General features: G+C 45.1%; 1 protein-coding gene across 1 annotated transcript; it reads right to left on the bottom strand.

Annotated features, from left to right (window-relative positions):
* Window positions 1–2,182: 2,182 nt before the first annotated feature.
* LOC101931138 (olfactory receptor-like protein OLF1) lies at window positions 2,183–3,127 on the bottom strand. Its single transcript, XM_008176199.2, has one exon. The coding sequence runs from the start codon at window positions 3,119–3,121 to the stop codon at window positions 2,183–2,185; it is 939 nt and encodes a 312-aa protein (XP_008174421.2). The 5' UTR covers window positions 3,122–3,127.
* Between the last annotated feature and the right edge of the window lie 14,502 nt (window positions 3,128–17,629).

Here is a 17,629-nt window from a genome sequence, read left to right as displayed (position 1 = left end):
TACTGGAAAGGAGAGTAAAAGGCATTCACTCGGGATTATACAGTTTCTCTGGAATGTCAGCTCTTAATTTGATTAATACTTCACACACAAAGAACAGTAAAAATAAGTAATGAAGCGACACAGATAGAAAAACAAATCCACAAACAAATAAGTGACAACAGTGAAAATATGAAGGGAAGTAAAACATCGAGTTGTTGATGATGGGTATTTTAAATGAGTGTTTAGGACCCACTCAGTGCTAAATAAATGTATGAGTCACAGCCTTTATTTGTTGGTCACCTCTCCAAATGTCTCCTTAAGTATTTCCCAGCATTGGGACACAAAGGTGTCTAGAAATGGGTGAATTTCTTCTGGACTAATAATTTCTTGTCAAAAACAATACCGTTTGGACTGACCTGAAACTACTCACAAATACGTTAGAAATACTGCTAATAGCTTTGTCCCAAAACAATGTGTGTGTGCAGGGGGAGGATTTAGATGTTGGTCGCAAGACGGTCACCGTAAGAGGTGGTGATGGTCCTTCCCTTTGTAATTTTTAGCCCAATAGTTGGGGTCTTCACCTGTGAGGTGGGAGATCAGGGTTCAATTCCCCCTTCTGTCCAGTGGCGGGCAAAGCTATGTGTGACACTGTATTCCACATGCTTTATGAAAATATGCTTCTGAATATGACATAATTGGAATATGATTTATGCTAAGTGCCCCATGTAACATACCATTATAAAGGTTATAATCTACTAAGTGTGATCATCCCATTTGTTTGCATGGACTATTTCTATGTCTGGAGTTAGGAGAATAAAATATAAACTTGTATTACTGATGGAGACGTATTAAGTGGAGGCCATTAAAGGTGCTTCAGAATCACTGAACTGTGAATGGCTCTGTTTACCTGCAAGCCTTCCTGTGTACATGTGGGCCAACTGAGGAAGAATGGAGACTGCGGTCTTACAGTGACAAGTGACCATGTCACCTGATACTGAAATCCATCTTGAAGCTGCTACTTTTCCAGACGGGGGGAGAATTCCAAACAAAGGTTTTCCACCTTAGGGAAGTTCTATATAAAGTGGGAGAAGCAAACAATGAGTGTCTTCAGCTGGCTGAAGAGACGGCCTCCCCACCCCACAGAGATACCTGCAAGCTCCTGGAAATAAAAGGATTGTAACCACTGGGGTGGGTGAGAACTGGCTGGACCCAGGTCAGAAAAGGCATCTGACCTGAGAAAGATTTTACCTGAAGTAGCAATTGGGGTGAGAAGTTAACATTTGTAACTGATTTCTGAGTGTATTAAGCTTAGCCTTCTTTTTTTTTTTTTTTTGCTTTGTGACTTTGTTGTGTCCGTTACTACTTAAAACCACTTAAATCCTACTTTTTATACTTTAATAAAATCACTTTTATTTATTTATAAACTCAGTGTAAGTAATTGTTACCTTGGTGGGCAAACAGTTGTGCATAGCTCTCTTGCAGTGATATAGAGGGCATTATACATTTATCATTTTACTCTATATAAGCTTTATACAGAGCAAAATGGATTTATTTGGGGTTTGGATCCCATTGGGAGCTGGGTGTCACCGTGCTGGAGACACGTATCCTGCTGAGCTGGTTTCAGTCTAGATCTGCAGCTTTCCGGCCATGGCCCAGACCCTGGGTCTGTGTTGCAGCAGGCTAGTGTGTCTGTCTCAACAAGGCAGGGTTCTGGAGGTCCAGGGTGGCAGGGAAAACAGGATCAGAAGTAATTTCAGCACATCAGGTGACAGTCCCAACGGGGGTCTTTGTGACCGAACCTGTCACACTATGCACTTGTATTTCCTGCATTTCCAGACAGCATCCCAGCCCCTGAGTGATGTGTTATTCCAGTCTGGGTTGGTCTCAATCTCTCCTTTCAAAGTTGTTCTACTGTCGATAACTAATTCAATAACAATTGGAACAGTGATGTGAAGTTGAGCCCAAAGCCCCCAGCCTATAGAATCATTCTCTCTCTCTGGCCCTCTGATGCTTCCAGTGTTTTGTCCACTGATCTCAGTTGGGACCTGCAGACCTTGCTGGAATCCAAACAAATTAATAATAATTACAATACAATAATGAACAATACGACCACGGGCTCTGAGAAATTACATTGCAATGGGCTGGGAATTGAATTCACCTGTTGCCACACCCCACCACTAAACGAGAAAATAGATAGACAGATTCAAGAATTGGTTAGGAGTTTATTCATTGCTTTCCTCAGGGCATCCTTCACCTCCGTGTTCCTCAGGCTGTAGATGAGGGGGTTCAACATGGGGATCACCAGCGTGTAAAACACTGAGGCCACTTTGTCTGTGTCCATGGAATAGCTGGAGGTGGGACGTAAATACATGAAGAGGAGGGTGCCAAAATACAGGGCCACAGCAGTCAAGTGGAAAGAGCAGGTGGAGAAGGCTTTGCGCCGGCCCTCGGCGGAGCGGATCTGCAGGATGGTGGAGGTGATATAGACATAGGAGAGGAGGACAGTCACAAAGCTGCTCACTGTAATGCAGCTTGTAAAAGCAAAGACCACAATCTCGTTGTTGCGGGTGTCAGAACAGGAGAGTGCCAGCAGTGGGGGGATGTCACAGAAGAAATGATTGATGATGTTGGAGTTGCAGAACGACAGCCGAAATATAAAAAACGTATTTATCATTGAATCCACCAACCCCCCAGCATAAACCAAAGCCACCAGCTGGTTACAAAGCTGCCTGGACATGGTGACCGTATAGAGCAGCGGGTTACAGATGGCCACATAACGGTCATACGCCATCACAGCCAGCAACAGGCACTCAACATCTGTAAAAACAACAGAGAGATTCATTTGCACAGCGCAGGCAGTGTAAGAAATGCTTTTCCTCTCGACTAAGAAATTCAGCAGCATCTTAGGGGAAATTATCGAGGAAAAGCAGAGGTCACAGAAAGACAAATTACTGAGGAAAAAGTACATGGGGGTGTGGAGTCGGGGATCAATGGTGATTAACAAGATCATCCCCCCATTCCCCACCAGGGTGATACCATAAATCAGTAGGAACACCCCAAACAGTGGAACCTGCAGCTCCGGATGATCTGTCAGTCCTGAGAGAATGAACTCAGTCACCTCCGAGTGATTTCCCTTTTCCATCTCCTCTGAACAGAAAACAGGCAGCTACAGAGATGTGGGCAGGTGGATGGTGCGGAAAACCTGTTCCTTCTCTGAAGTGAAGTAAGTGACGATAAATGGAGATCAGTTTCTGAATGGACATCAATATCTGATCAGGGAAGGGCTTAGTCCACAGAGCCAGATGTTCACAGCTGGTCATTCCAGGTGTTCGATAAAATGCACATGCTGTGCAAATACAATGACACACAGGTTAATCATGCCGCACACACAAACACTCCTGTTCACTAATCCGAACAGCAAACAGTGACTTGTGACTCTGCTGTGAGAGAATCAGTCTGAAGAGATTATTCCTTAGCTAAAGAAGGGGTGAGAGTAAAGAAGTGTCAATCTTTCTACCCTCTTTGGGCAAGGGGAACTCTGTGGCTTGGCATGCCGGGTTGGGGTAAGTCTTGCTTACTGTGCTAATTAAGCTTTCTGGCATTTACTTTAGCCTGTATGAAAACTCAGAGACATAATGGAAAGTACTGGCTTCAGTGACTATGTAATTGGCTATTTTTTCCAAGCAAGGAGGTCGCTCCTTTAGCTGAAGGGGTAGGAGTTGGGGTTGAGGCTTCTAGTGTGGAGGTCCTGAATTCAATACCTGCTGATCACCATGATGTCTGGATGTTTGTGTGTGACTGTAATTCAGGACAATCGCACGTACCTGCTGAGAAGAGAGAGAGGGATGTGCTGGTGTTTCCTCATCGATAGAAACTGCCAGTTTGGAGCATTTGGAAATTTTATACTGAGATTTGTGATCTATGGGACATGATTCCTGAAGCAACTGGGAATTCCTGAGCTCAGAGAGAAACAGCACCTAATTAATGTGCTCAATGAACCAAAGCCACCCTTGGTGTAACTCATGCCCTGGGGATTAATTTCGCCCACTCTTTCCTTCTGTGTTATGAAATGATGCAATTTCTACCAGAGTTACGGAGTATGAGGTTAGGGGTAGATTTCATCCTGCTGTTTTCAGTGCAAGTTGGGTACTGTGTAGAGCTGATCCACAAAGGGGGTTTGTTTGTGGAGACTGAAAGCTTTTGGCTGAAAACTTAACATTTCGGCTTGGAAATACCACGGGGTTTGCATCCAATACCACACAGCACCAATCTCTTCCATGTTCAAGGCTCCCAGGCTGGACTATATCCCCCATGATGTATGATGGTCTCTCCTCCTGCTGAACTGCCCTGGGACTTCACCAGAGTCCCACAGCCATGGTTTGGGGAGGAGGGATGTTTGGCCTTTTTGATGGAAATCTTATAATTTCCAGGGAAAAGATAATTTCATGGAAAAAATAGTTGAATTGAAAATCCAATTTCCTATCAAAAAAACTTCTCAAGAAAAATTTTCTACCAGCCTTACAACAAGTTTGGAATCAAAGGAACATAACATTAGATACAGCTGAAACGTACTAATTGTTTCAGAATCACATTATTGTCCTGACCCCAATAGGTGAAATGTAAAACCTGTTAGACATGTAAGATAGATTATCTATCTATCTATCTATCTATCTATCTATCTATCTATCTATCTATCTATCGGATCCTAATCACCATGGTATCCTATGTCCTTCCCTTGCTGGGTTACTCTCCAAAGTAGGAAGGATAGATTCATGCATTGTTCTTGATAGAGACCACAATATGACCAGAGCAGCTCAGGAGGAGACCACAGCCATCTGCCCTCCATTGTTAATTTGGTGTTTCTCTGTAAAGCTGGAAATGACCAATTTTCCCCCTAATTTTTTCTATCCATGTGCAGATGGAATGTTTTTATGTGCAGCACCAATATCTAAGTCATTTGTTGTCCATACAAAACCTAGATATAATATATATTTTTAAAAGTTCATAGCTATGTAGGAAGAAGAAGAAAGAATATTAAATAATTAACAAGGTGCACTGCTTAAGATGCGTATTTAATATGAAATCAAATAAAAAGAAAATTAACACTGCCCTTGGAGTACATGTCTTTTATCATCCTTTCTAACAACTCAAGCTAGTAAACGCAGCAAAATGTGGCGTACTGAAAACAGCATTATAAATAAAACAAAGTCATTGTGATCATTATATGAAAACATAAAAAATATTCACCAGAGGCCAATTATATAACCTACTCCTACCATAGTCCACTAAATCTTCAGGTAAAGCTGCTCTCGAAAAATGAAGCATCTGCCAAAACACTAGCATGCTACGGACTTCTGCCGTTCACAAAACCATCCCCCTTGCATGCATATTATCTGCAAACAGAGCTCAGCTTTAAGATGCTAAATAAATTTATGAGTCAACTAGAAATGCTCTCACTGCAAATATTAATACAATAGTTTCTGATACTGGAAAGGAGAGTAAAAGGCATTCACTCGGGATTATACAATTTCTCTGGAATCTCAACTCTTAATTTGATTAATACTTCACACACAGAGAACGGTAAAAATAAGTAATAAAGCGACACAGATAGCAAAACAAAGCTACACACAAACAAGTGACAACACTGAAAATATGAAGGGAAGTAAAACATCAAGTGGTTGGTGATGGGTATTTTAAATGAGTGTTTAGGACCCATGCAGTGCTAACACAAAAGAGCCCTGTAGAAACAGGCAAAGTTCTCCTGGTTTCACATTGTAAGTGTCACCAAGTTAAAAACTTGGAGTAGACTGACTCATTACTTTTTTACATGCTGTGCGGGACATTAACACATAGTTTTTGTGTTTGCAGAGTGATCCCTATTTCACAGAGCTTGCAAATAAGGTCTTTATTCTACAAAACACCTAGTACCCCCACCAAACCTAGTGCTGCTTGCTACCTATGAGTCAATGGGAGTACTTTGAAGAACCAAAACTATACCAGATAGCAAAGCTCTGGCCTTAATGGTTTCCAATATCTCTCCCCAAACAAATGCTAAAACTTAATGGAAATCACTTGTCAGGAGAGGTGATTTCCATTATTTTCTAGCATTTGTTTGGGGAGAGCTGTCTCTGTCCTGCACCGCAGCCACTGAGCTGAGGCTGGGAAGGAGGGACATCTGTCCCCGGCAGTCACAGCCCTGGAGTTGAACAGAGTCACGTCTCTTTCCAGCCGGCGCAGCCCTGCACGTCCCAATTTCCCCTCACTCCCTATCTCACCCCACTACTCCCTATTCCTTCCAAGGCCACCGCCTCATCTGACGCGTGCATTCTCCCCAGGGACGAGGCACCTAATTAGGGGAATGGCCCTTCACAACCTTGTGCGCGAACACCCAGGCACACACCTTAGAAGGATCTATGGAAATGACCCTTCTGAATGGAATCACTATTATAAAAATGGTGTGTTGGATGATGGTTTTGCAGGTTTTGACAGATGAGATGAAAATCTTGATTTTTATGGTTTCAAACGCAAAGAGTAGCCTTCAACTCTCTATGCAAATGCCTTTTACTTCATGGGAAAAGAGCAATTCAAGAATAAAAATGAATGGCCAGGGATTTCATCTTGTGAAATGACCAAGTTGGAACACTAACAGTTCCTATGCACTGAAAATATCCATTCTCTTCCTACAGGTCTCAGGACTTGGTTCCTTCTGAAATATGGATGAGCCCTTCCTGCACAATCTCCTGCATGGATATGTTCCTAGTGGCAGCCTCTTGTCCCTGCCCAGCAACCTGGTGAAGCTTGGGAAGAGAGAATGTGCATACGCCCCTGCCTTCTAGTGACATCACACAGGCGGACTGGGCATCATAAGTCCTACATTCCTCAACTTGTGCCCATGAGGATGCTCAGGGCTTCTCTGCACTGTGCCTAGGTCGGGTGGATATTGCTAGACTTGCTTAAAGAGGTAACCATAACATGGACATGACCCATTAGACCACATCCCCTGCCGGTGTAAATGGATGTCTCTCCCTGGGAGTCATTGGGACAGATTCACAGATGGTATAAATCAGCCTAGCTCCATTGAAGCCAAAGGGCCAGATCTTCAACTGGTCTGAATCTGAGCACGTATGGAATCGTGAATGGGACAACGTACCAAGACACAATCACTTGACATCTTGAAATCAAGACTAGGTAGCTCTCTAAAAGAGATGTAATAGTTTTAGTTAGTGGTTGAGGTTCCATGTCCTGTGTTAGCCAATGGTCAGACTAGAAGTCATGAATCTATGGAAAATCTGTGTCACTTAAATGAAGTCAATGAACCAATCCCCAAATGGTGTAAATTGGCATAGCTTCTTAGAAGTCAATGGCCCAGATCCCTCACCGGTGTCAATCACTGTAGCTCTGCTGAACTCCTGGCTGGCTAAAGGAAACTGAAGCACCATGGACAGCTCAGAACTGGCAGGGACTGGGGGAATGAGAAAGCGCTCCTGGCTGGCTGCTGGGCCTGAACGTACATTTGCCCTCATGTAAAGGTGAAGCATTAGTCAAGGCTGGGCTATGTGGCAGTAGCCCAAGGGAGCTGAAAGCAGTTTAGTTAAGGGGACACAGTGATGTGTGGCTGCTATTCTTAGGGTCTGTGATCTGGGACCTTGAGTAGTGCTTAGGCCACTGAGGAAGGGATTAAAATGATCCAAACTACTTAGTGGCCTAGCTGGAGAGCTAGGGCCAGAAGGACCCAGAAAAGACAAAACTGTTGCCTCCAGGGAGGAAGCTTTGGGGGTATGGCCAGATACCAGGGCTGGGACTGTTTAAAGACTATGGACATTCAAAACCAGAAGGGGTGATTGTGAGAGGTGGGTGCCACACTGTTACCGACCCCTAAAGTCATTAAAGGGGTCCCTTAGAGATTGTCCTAACAGCAACCCCTTGTCCATACCCAGAAACCCGGTCAAGCTAAGGAAGAGAGAATATGCATTATCCCCCTGCCCTCTATCTCTCTCTCTCCCCGTTGATTCACTGCATGTGAAGGGATAAAGGAAGCAGTGCTTGGACTGGGGGAGGGATCCTGACCTAAGAAGTTTGATCAGTAAGACTGCTGAAAACATGTGGGGATAAAACTTTTGCTTTGAATTTCACATTCTTTGTTAAGTTAGACACAAGTTGCATTTTAGCTTTCTTTTTCTTGTAACCATGTCTGACTTCTTTGCCTCCTTATTTGTACTCATTTAAAATCTATCTTTGTAGTCAATGAACTTGTTTTATTGTTTTATCTAATCCAGTGTGTTTAAACTGAAGTGTAGGGGAAAGTTTCCTTAAGGCGTCCTTCACCTCCATGTTTTTCAGGCTGTAGATGAGGGGCTTCACCATGGGGATCACCAGCGTGTAAAACACTAACGCCATTTTGTCTGTGTCCATGGAATAGCTGGAGGTGGCATGTAAATACATGAAGAGGAGGGTGCCATGAAACAGGACCACAGCGGTCAAGTGGAAGTGCAGGCGGAGAAGGCTTTGCGCCGGCCATCAGTGGAGCGGATCTGCAGGATGGTGGAGGTGATATAGACATAGGAGAGGAGGACAGTCACAAGGCTGCTCACTACAATGCAGCACATGAAAGCAAACATCACCATCTCATTGGTGCGGGTGTCAGAGCAGGAGAGCGCCAGCAGCGGGGGGATGTCACAGAAGAAATGATTGATGATGTTGGAGCTGCAGAATGACATCCGAAATGTAGAACACGAGTGTATCATTGAATCCACCCACCCTACAGCATACACCCCAGCGACCAGCTGTTTACAAAGCTGCCTGGACAGCACGTATGATTTGTAATGTACCTTCACGAAGGAATCCCTCCAATAGCTAAAAAGTCAGTATTGGAGACAATGAGAGACTGTGCAGTTGGGAGACACACATACATGCTGACTTTAAAGGAGAAGACAGCATTGCTGAATAGATTGAGGGGCTGAGTTGTCATTCTCTTACATACAGGTTTTACACCACTGTTACTCACTTGCCATGTGTGGACAAGATTGTCTAGTGGATTGGGCACTTGCTGAGCACTTTGGATTTTGGGGCTCGGTTCCTGGCTCAACTGCATACATCCCAGGCTCACCTAAGGAGAGACATATCTCTCTGTGCCTCAGCTTGTCATCTGTAAAATGGGGATAATGCAGCCCTGCCTATCAGGGATGTTGTCAGGATACATACATTAAAGATTGTGAGGTGATGGGAGGTACTGTGGTGATGAGGCCATACAAGGACCTGAACACATTCATGAACCTTCACAGCATCCTTATAAGGCAGGCAAAAATGATTACTCCCATTCAGAGGTGGGTCAAGTGAGGCAGAAAGCGTTTAGGGCCCCCTCTTTCATATCTGTCCAAGAGAGACTCATAATTAGCAGGTGCCTTTGAAAATGCTGCCTCCGGTTAGTCAGAATGCGAAGAGGCAAATATGGTTTATATGGGATGAGAGATTATTTTATTACAAACAAATCCACCCATTCTTAAATAGATGTGATAGATTTATAAATAGATGTCAGCAGCAAATCAGCAAAGTGAAAATAACACTGCTAATATTGTCCCTTTATACATAGAGAGAGATTTCACTCAAGGGTTCACATATAATTCATCTATCTATCTATCTATCTATCTATTCATTCCCATACACCCCCTCTATCTATCTATCTACCTACTTTTACTGCATGTGTCAGCAGTTACCAGAGCACTTTATGAGTTCTTTAGCATTGCCTGCTGAGGCTAAGAACAACAATGCTTAGTGTTCGGACGGTCCACTCCCTTAGCCCTTTAACCCCAAGATTCACAAAGGGCCTTGAAGTTGAAAGGCTCCATAACCCATTCTACTCATAATCAGGGGTATACGTGGGATTTAAATGTGACTATTGTGGGGGGGACACTTTAAAGACTGACCCCCCACCCAATGCCCCCAGGCCCTGCTGGCTCCCCCCCCCCTTAGCTCCTGCTGCCTCCCTGGGATCCCCACCCATCCCCCCATCACCCCACTGCTTCCACCCCTCATTGTCCCAGGCTCCAAACACTAACTGGAGGCTGCGGCAAGAAAGGGACAGGGCTTCCCGGGCCCCCTCTAGCAGAACTCTGCTACCAGCCCGGCGTCCCTGTTCTGGGCGCCATCTAGTGGGGCTCAGCAGGAGTGTTAGCTGGAGTGCCATTCCCAGGCACACCTCCAGCCATGGTCACCCCGGCTTCCCCCCTGGCAGAAAGGGGGGAGGACAGGCTTGGGGGAGGCAATCTTGGGGTAGGGGCTGGTTCAGAAGCTGCAGGCAGTGGCAGAGATTCTGGGGGGCCCATGCCCCTGCTCGTCCCCCTTTGTGCACTCCCCTGCTCATCATCATCACTTGACGCAGTGACCAAGACACAAAATGTAGCTAGAAGAGGGTGAAACTTTCCACAAATAGTTTTATCCATTTTGGGGGGGGGCAAGAATTGGGCGCCACATCGGAGGAGGAGATGGTAAAATGGTCAGGAGCGACTCTTGAAAATCGGGGGTGGGGCACTGACGGAAAAGTGGGTGGGCCTGCGTGGGACGCTGTGAAAAAAGGCACATGACCCAGTTCACCCCTCTCACGCGTCGCCGCTGAAAGTAGGGGTATTGAAATGATTCATTCAACCCAAAATGAATATTTTTGTTTTGTCGCCTTTTTCAATTCACCAATATTTACGGCAGTTTTCGGTTTGGGGTGAAGCGGAATTTTTTTTCCCAGCAAACTGAAGGCAGGTCCAGCTCTATCCATGTCCCATTCACAGTCCCCTGAGCTGTAATGTTCCCTGAATCCCTGCTCTTCAGAGTCTAGAATATTTTCCAGTAGACCTAAAAGCAAGAACTCATAATAAACATGGCGATGTGGTGTAAATATGTTATGTGGGATATGACTTTTTTTTCCTGTTCATTTCTCTTTTACAAAAAATGCCACCCCGCCTCCCCACCCCGAGATGTCATTTTGGTAATCAGGTCACTGTCCCAGAGGTCTCAGAGGAGTAGCCGTGTTAGTCTGTATCAGTAAAAACAAGGAGTCCTTGTGGCACCTTAGAGACTAACAAATTTATTTGTGCATAAGCTTTCGTGGGCTATAACCCACTTCATCCGATGCATGGCGTGGAAAATACAGTAAGCAGGTATAAATATACAGCACATGAAAAGGTGGGAGTTGCCTTACGGAGAGGGGAGGTCAGTGCTAACGAGGCCAATTCAATTAGGGTTGATGTAGCCCATTCCCAGCAGTTGACAAGAAGGTGTGAGTATCAACAGAGGGAAAATAAGTTTGTAGTGACCCAGCCACTCCCAGTCTTTATTATTCAGGCTTAATTTGATGGTGTCAAGTTTGCAAATTATTTCCAGTTCTGCAAGTTTCTTGTTGAAGTCTGGTTTTGAAGTTTTTTTGTTGAAGAATGACGACTTTTAAATGTTATTGAGTTTCAAGGGAGCTTGAAGTGCTCGTCTTCTGGTTTTTGAATGTTACAATTCTTGATGTCTGATTTGTGTCCATTTATTCTTTTGCGTAGAGACTGTCTGGTTTGGCCAATGTACATGGCAGAGGGGCATTGCTGGCAGTGTCCACAAACATTGCGCTCTCATAGAAACTTTACATTTGCTCTAACTTGTGTTGTTGCTCTCTTAACCTAAAATAAAGGCCATTCTGAGTGAAAGCCTCTTTCCATGCTTGGTGCATGGACAACAAGCCAGGTGACAATCTCGACAACTGATTTTGACCACACAGAACACATAAAGGACAGCAGAGAACCAGCACGGTGTGTGAACTTCCCTTTGGTTCAGCCACAGAAATCCTGCACTCCACACTTACAACTGTATAATGAAACCAACTCCATGGCAAAGGAGAGGAAGATGGATTAGGCACCCTATTTCTCTCTCACCACAGACAATTGCGTACTTGCAAAGCACATCACATATATTTGTATATTTATACATCTGAAACTGGTATCTTTGTAACCCTATCAACCCCTCAGTGCCCACTGGCAAAGAGCTCAAGGTCATGTTAAGCAATTCCTGTCAGCCCTGACAAACTCACTACACCTAATGTGTTGCTGTGATGGTATTTATCTATAAAGAACATTGTGTAAGGCATCAAATGAAAACTTATATCATACTGGTCTTCATACTCATTGCGTGATGTAACAATTAAAAAGCTATGGATATGTACTAACAATATGCTCAAACGAGGAAACCAGGCAGCGCTGGTAAACAAGTTGATCCAAGATAAATAAGTTGGTTTACCTTGTGACACTGGCAGACCACATGCCAGCTCGTGCGAAAGCTGGGACCAGTCTGGCTCTCCTGCGTGTTTGTATTGTTAAAATAGGCATTAGGATTATAGGAATGTGTTTAGAGTTTAGATGCTATGAAATGCTTGTAAGTTTCTGCCAGCATTATTCTCACTTATAATACCTCTATCTCATGTTATTAGGTTATATTTAAGTGCTTGTAACAGGAAATCACCAGACAGGAGAAAAGCATTAACAGTTTCTAACATGTATCGTGGGGTAGCCGTGTTAGTCTGTATCCACAAAAACAACGAGGGGTCCGGTGGCACCTTAAAGACGAACGGATTTATTAGGGTAAGCTTATGCCCTAATAAATCTGTTAAGTCTTTAAGGTGCCACCGGACTCCTTGTTTCTAACAGGAGATGGTATCTTCTGTCCAACAAAGGAGATCCATCAACACCCGCAAACCGTTGTGGAACGTCAGAGAACAACAGACTTCATTGACGGATCCCTCCCACTCCCTGAAGAGGAGATGTGCAAGTGAATTGCTCCCAACAGCTCCACTTGCAATTGAAGCAGAATAATAATTTTAAAAATAATTTAAAAAAAAAACAACGAAAAAGGAGGAACTGTCTTTTCTTCTGCTTGGACTCCGAGGGGCAAAGATTACTAGGCGTAAGATCCCCAGTACTTGGCCTGGTTTAGCCCTGAAAGATACATGCAGTTGCTTATTATAGAAGCTTCTATTACCTTTCGAAACCTGATTAACTCATCTGTGTGTGTATGTTGACCAGCTTTAACCTTGTAAATAACTCTCATTTCTTTTTTCCTAGTTAATAAATCTTTAGATGGTTTCTTATAGGATTGACTACAAGTGTCTTCAGTGTGAGATCTAAGGTGCAATTGACCTAGGGTAAGTGACTGGTCCTTTAGGACTGGGAGAAATATTAAGATTGCTGAGATCTTTGGTATAAGAAACCATCTATCACAAAAGTAACCTTACATGGGTGGCAAGATAGATAAAGTACCCAAGGAGACTGTCTTTGACTCCATGTTAAGGCTGTTATAGTGCCCGAGGAGTTTACACTTGCAAATCAGTAGGTGAAATCTAAGTCTAGAACTCACAACCAATTTGGGATTTGCGCCCTGGTTGTTAATAGTCTGCCCTTGGGTTGGTATTTACACTTTTGAGCCACTCCCGGACATCCGGTCACATCTGTCTGCCTAGGTCTCCGATGTAAATGGAACAGGGTAAGCCAAAGACAATGAGAATTATATTTGCATTTGAAATCAACTGGAAAAGCCCATTAACAAAAGGGAGAGAAAACCAGCATAGACAGCAAGGCATTCACACACCAGCAGGGCAGAGGAACTCTGGAGGCACAAGAATACATTTCAAAGGCATACTGGACTATAAGAAGAAGGGGAAAAGACATTTTGTGCTTCATCACTGAGGGGGCAAAGAGGTCCATGAACAGTCGATCCCCAGCCAGGTGGGTTGGTGCCACAGAGAGGTGCCTTTAAGTGAGAAACAGTTTCCGGGCAGGTCTACGCTACGGGGAAAAGTCGAGCTAAGCTACGCAATTTGAGTTATGTTAGTAGCGTAACTCAAGTTGACGTAGTTTAGATCTACTTACCGCGGGGTCCACACCAGGCTGGATCAATGGGAGAAACTCTCCCGTCAACTCCCCTGAGAGAGTCGAGGGCTAGGGGCTGGATACTGCTGGGGAACACGTTTCAAGGAACTTTCAGGATTGGAGTGCAACTGAGGTGACCTGCGAGGCAAAGTAGAGGCTGGCTGACCTTTGGAGGAGATTGGTTGGGGGGATGCAGGAGGGTTAACAAACTGGCGGGTCAGAGAGCTGACACATAATTTAGCCCCTGCAAGTCCCTTGCTCACTGATGCACGGGAGAGACTGGGTGACTCACAGGCTTGAATTCCCCAAGGAAGCGTCACAACCTTCTTGAACCTTTCTGAGGCTGCCAGACATTGTTGGAACACAATAAAAGAAAGAAAAAAACAATACAAATAATTCACAGTGATAACAAGCATGATGAGAAATGAGATTGCAGTGGAGTGGGAACTGAGTTCTCCTCCTTCCACCTCCCAATCTGTAACTCAGTAGGGAGTAAACAGGCTCAAGAGAAGGTTAGCAATTTGTGCATCACTTTCCACGCGCTCTGCTGAATAATAATATTAACCAGCAACATCTCCTTTATTTATTAATTTTATTCTCCTTTCGCTCCTCTCCCTTTCACATCTCCCCGTCTCTTTTCCCTAAGTCTTTCCATGGCGTGATTTCCATTCACCCTTCCCCCTTTCTCAGAGCTAGATTGTCACAGTCCTTCCTCAGCTAGGGAGAATAAGGCCTCTCCCCTTGCCCCTTGCTCAATGCTGCTCAAATCGTGGATTCTGGCCATGATGGAGATGGCAGGGGCTGCTCACCCAATACACCCCTCTGGGAGCAAGCGGTCGGGGAGGATGACAAGGAGTGGGAGGAACCCCAGCTCCACCCCCTTACTCACCATCTAGAGTAGTTGACTGCCTGCACTCTGCCTGGTGGGTAAGGGTGTAGGCTGCTCCAGGATGATTAGTTATTCCTCCCCCCATGAAGCATAACAGAAACTGTGACTGTTTCTGATCTCCTTGGGTGGTGCAGCTACCCACTGACCCATACTCAGGGCAAATTGTAAGGTTACAATCTAGCATTTCATCTCCTTCCATTCATCCCCTTTCCCATGTTCCTACCCCTCTCTCTTTCTCTAACTTGTCCATCCTCAGTCTTCTCCTCTCAGCTCCTTCACCCTGCCTCCCACTCCTCCTCTACCCCTGGTTCTCAGGCCTCATCAGAGCTGGTGCCCTTTGGGATAGGGAATCTCTCTTGTCCAATAACATAAGTGTCATATAGGGTGACCAGATGTCCCGATTTTATAGTGACAGTCCCGATTTTTGGGTCTTCTTCTTATATAGGCTCCTATTACCCCCCATCCCCTGTCCTGATTTTTCACATTTGCTGTCTGATCACCCTAGTGTCATAGAATCATAGAAGATTAGGGTTGGAAGAGACCTCAGGAAGTCATCTAGTCCCACCCCTGCTCAAAGCAGGACCAACACCAACTAAATCATCCCAGCCAGGGCTTTGTCAAGCCGGGCCTTAAAAACCTCTAAGGAAGGAGATTCCACCACCTCCCTAGGGAACCCATTCCAGTGCTTCACCACCCTCCTAGTGAAATAGTGTTTCCTAATATCCAACCTAGACCTCCCCCACTGCAACTTGAGACCATTGCTCCTTGTTCTGTCATCTGCCACCACTGAGAACAGCCGAGCTCCATCCTGTTTGGAACCCCCCTTCAGGTAGTTGAAGGCTGCTGTCAAACCCCGCTCACTCTTCTCTTCTGCAGACTAAATAACCCCAGTTCCCTCAGCCTCTCCTTGTAAGTCAAGAGCTTTAGTGTCCAGAGCTTTAGTCTTGTGACATGACTCAGTCATAACACCAGCAGCTCAAGTGCACTGCAAATTTGAATTCTCTTCCTACAGATCCCACCATTCGGTTATTTCTGTAATACAGATGGGCCTTTACTGCACAATCACTCTCATGGAGAATGTCCTAGCAGCAGCCCCTTGTCCCTGGTCAAGCTAATGAAGACAGAATGTAAATTATTGATTTAGATGGTGTTGGTCCTTCTTTGAGCAGGGGATTGGACTAGATGACCTCCTGAGGTCTCTTCCAACCTTAATATTCTATGATTCTATGATTATCCCCTCCCTTCTAGTGATGTCACACAGGAGGGCAAGGCTCTGTCAAAACCTAGATTCATGGATATCCAGGCCAGATGGGACCTTTGTGATCATCTAGTCTGACTACCTGTACAACGCAGGACAGAGAACTGCCCCCAAATCATTCCTAGAGCAGATTTTTTTAAGAAAAACCTCCAATCTTGATTTAAAAATTGTCATTGATGGAGAATCCACCACGGCCCTTGGTAAATTGTTCCAGTAGTTAATTATCTTCACTGTTAAAAATGTGCCCCATATTTTCGGTCTGAATTTGTCAATGGTGTGGCACGTCTTTAGAGAAGTCCTGTTACAGTGAATGAATGTCTCATGGTGAAAAGAGAAATAAGTCCCTCAACCATTTATGAATGTGGGGTAGGGGGTGAGGGTGGAATTGAGGAAAGCTCTGTCTCTTGTACTCTTATAGAGACAGACACCCTCCTTTCCACTGGGAGGTGTTACATTGCACTTCATATGATTTTCCAGGATGAGCCAAATCTTTCCCCCCTTTCCGGCCCCATGCACCAGGCTGGTAGCACAAAGGGGGTGCAAAGCCAACCCAGTCACCAAGTTGAGGAGTCCCCTGCCATGGGTGAGTTGCTAGGTAACGTAGAGTAGGGGTAGCCATATCTGCACCATCAGCTCTAACCGGTCGCCAGTTTAGGGGTGTGGCCAGAGAAAAGGGGGTGTGGCCAGAGAGCCCTTGTGCTCTGTGGAGCCTTGCCCAGCACACTACAGCCTCATCCCAACAGTATTTAAATACACAAACCAACCAACCCTAATGGGATGATATTAATTATTGTTGCAAAGAGCAAGAATTCTATTGAGTTTTACATTTTTCCCCACTAGGTGGCAATAGCACCACTAGAGCTCCCCAGCTGTTGGGGGGCTGTTGATCCACTGTGACTAAGTGCTGCTTCGAGGCTGCCCTAGGTTGTAATGGGGGGGGCTGAACTGAGCCAAAGACTGGCCCCAGGCTTGGGGGCCACCAAGGTGCCCAGCCGAAGCCTGAGCCCTATTAATTTGGCAGATGTAAGAAAAAAATAGCATTAAACAACGGCCCTGTCCGTGTCACATCCACCTCCCCTCCCAGACAAGCTCTTAGGGCTCATGCCAGCAAACCACTTTCACACATGCTTAGCTGGGCTAACATGAGTAGCTTCACGGAAATCAAGAGGATGAGGCATGAGCTTCAAATGAAGCACTTGCAGCATCAGGACCTCAGTGAGCTACAACAGTAAATGGGGAGTAAGTAGAAAATCACCAGCCAGTCATAAAACCGTCTACGAGCAGTGGATGTAAGTGATGAATCAATGCTACCAAAGAATTGCAACCCTAGGCTGGACTAGGGGTCTTGGTATGTGGAAGCCTGCCACAGAGCACACTGGTAAAGAGCGCATCCAGGTCTAGCTGATTGTGACCTCACTCACAATGGTGACATAGGAAGAAGAACATGGGAGTGGAGGGAGAGGTCCATCTTGACAGGTGTTGGTCTAACCTCTTATTTCATCCCTTGTCACTCCCTTGACTTCAGCAGACTTGCTCCTGACCTAGAGCAGGATAAGGGATATCAGAATCCAGCTGTACAGTGGGGTCTGCCTGAGAAAGCTTGACTCAGGGATC

This window comes from Chrysemys picta, chromosome 4 (assembly GCF_011386835.1).
Source record: "Chrysemys picta bellii isolate R12L10 chromosome 4, ASM1138683v2, whole genome shotgun sequence".
Lineage (NCBI taxonomy): Eukaryota > Metazoa > Chordata > Testudines > Emydidae > Chrysemys > Chrysemys picta.
This window is presented reverse-complemented; position numbering and strand designations above follow the sequence as displayed.

What these genes read in the sequence shown, in the direction of transcription:
- LOC101931138 (XM_008176199.2), bottom strand. Translation starts at nt 3,121, where the DNA reads ATGGAAAAGGGAAATCACTCGGAGGTGACTGAGTTCATTCTCTCAGGA.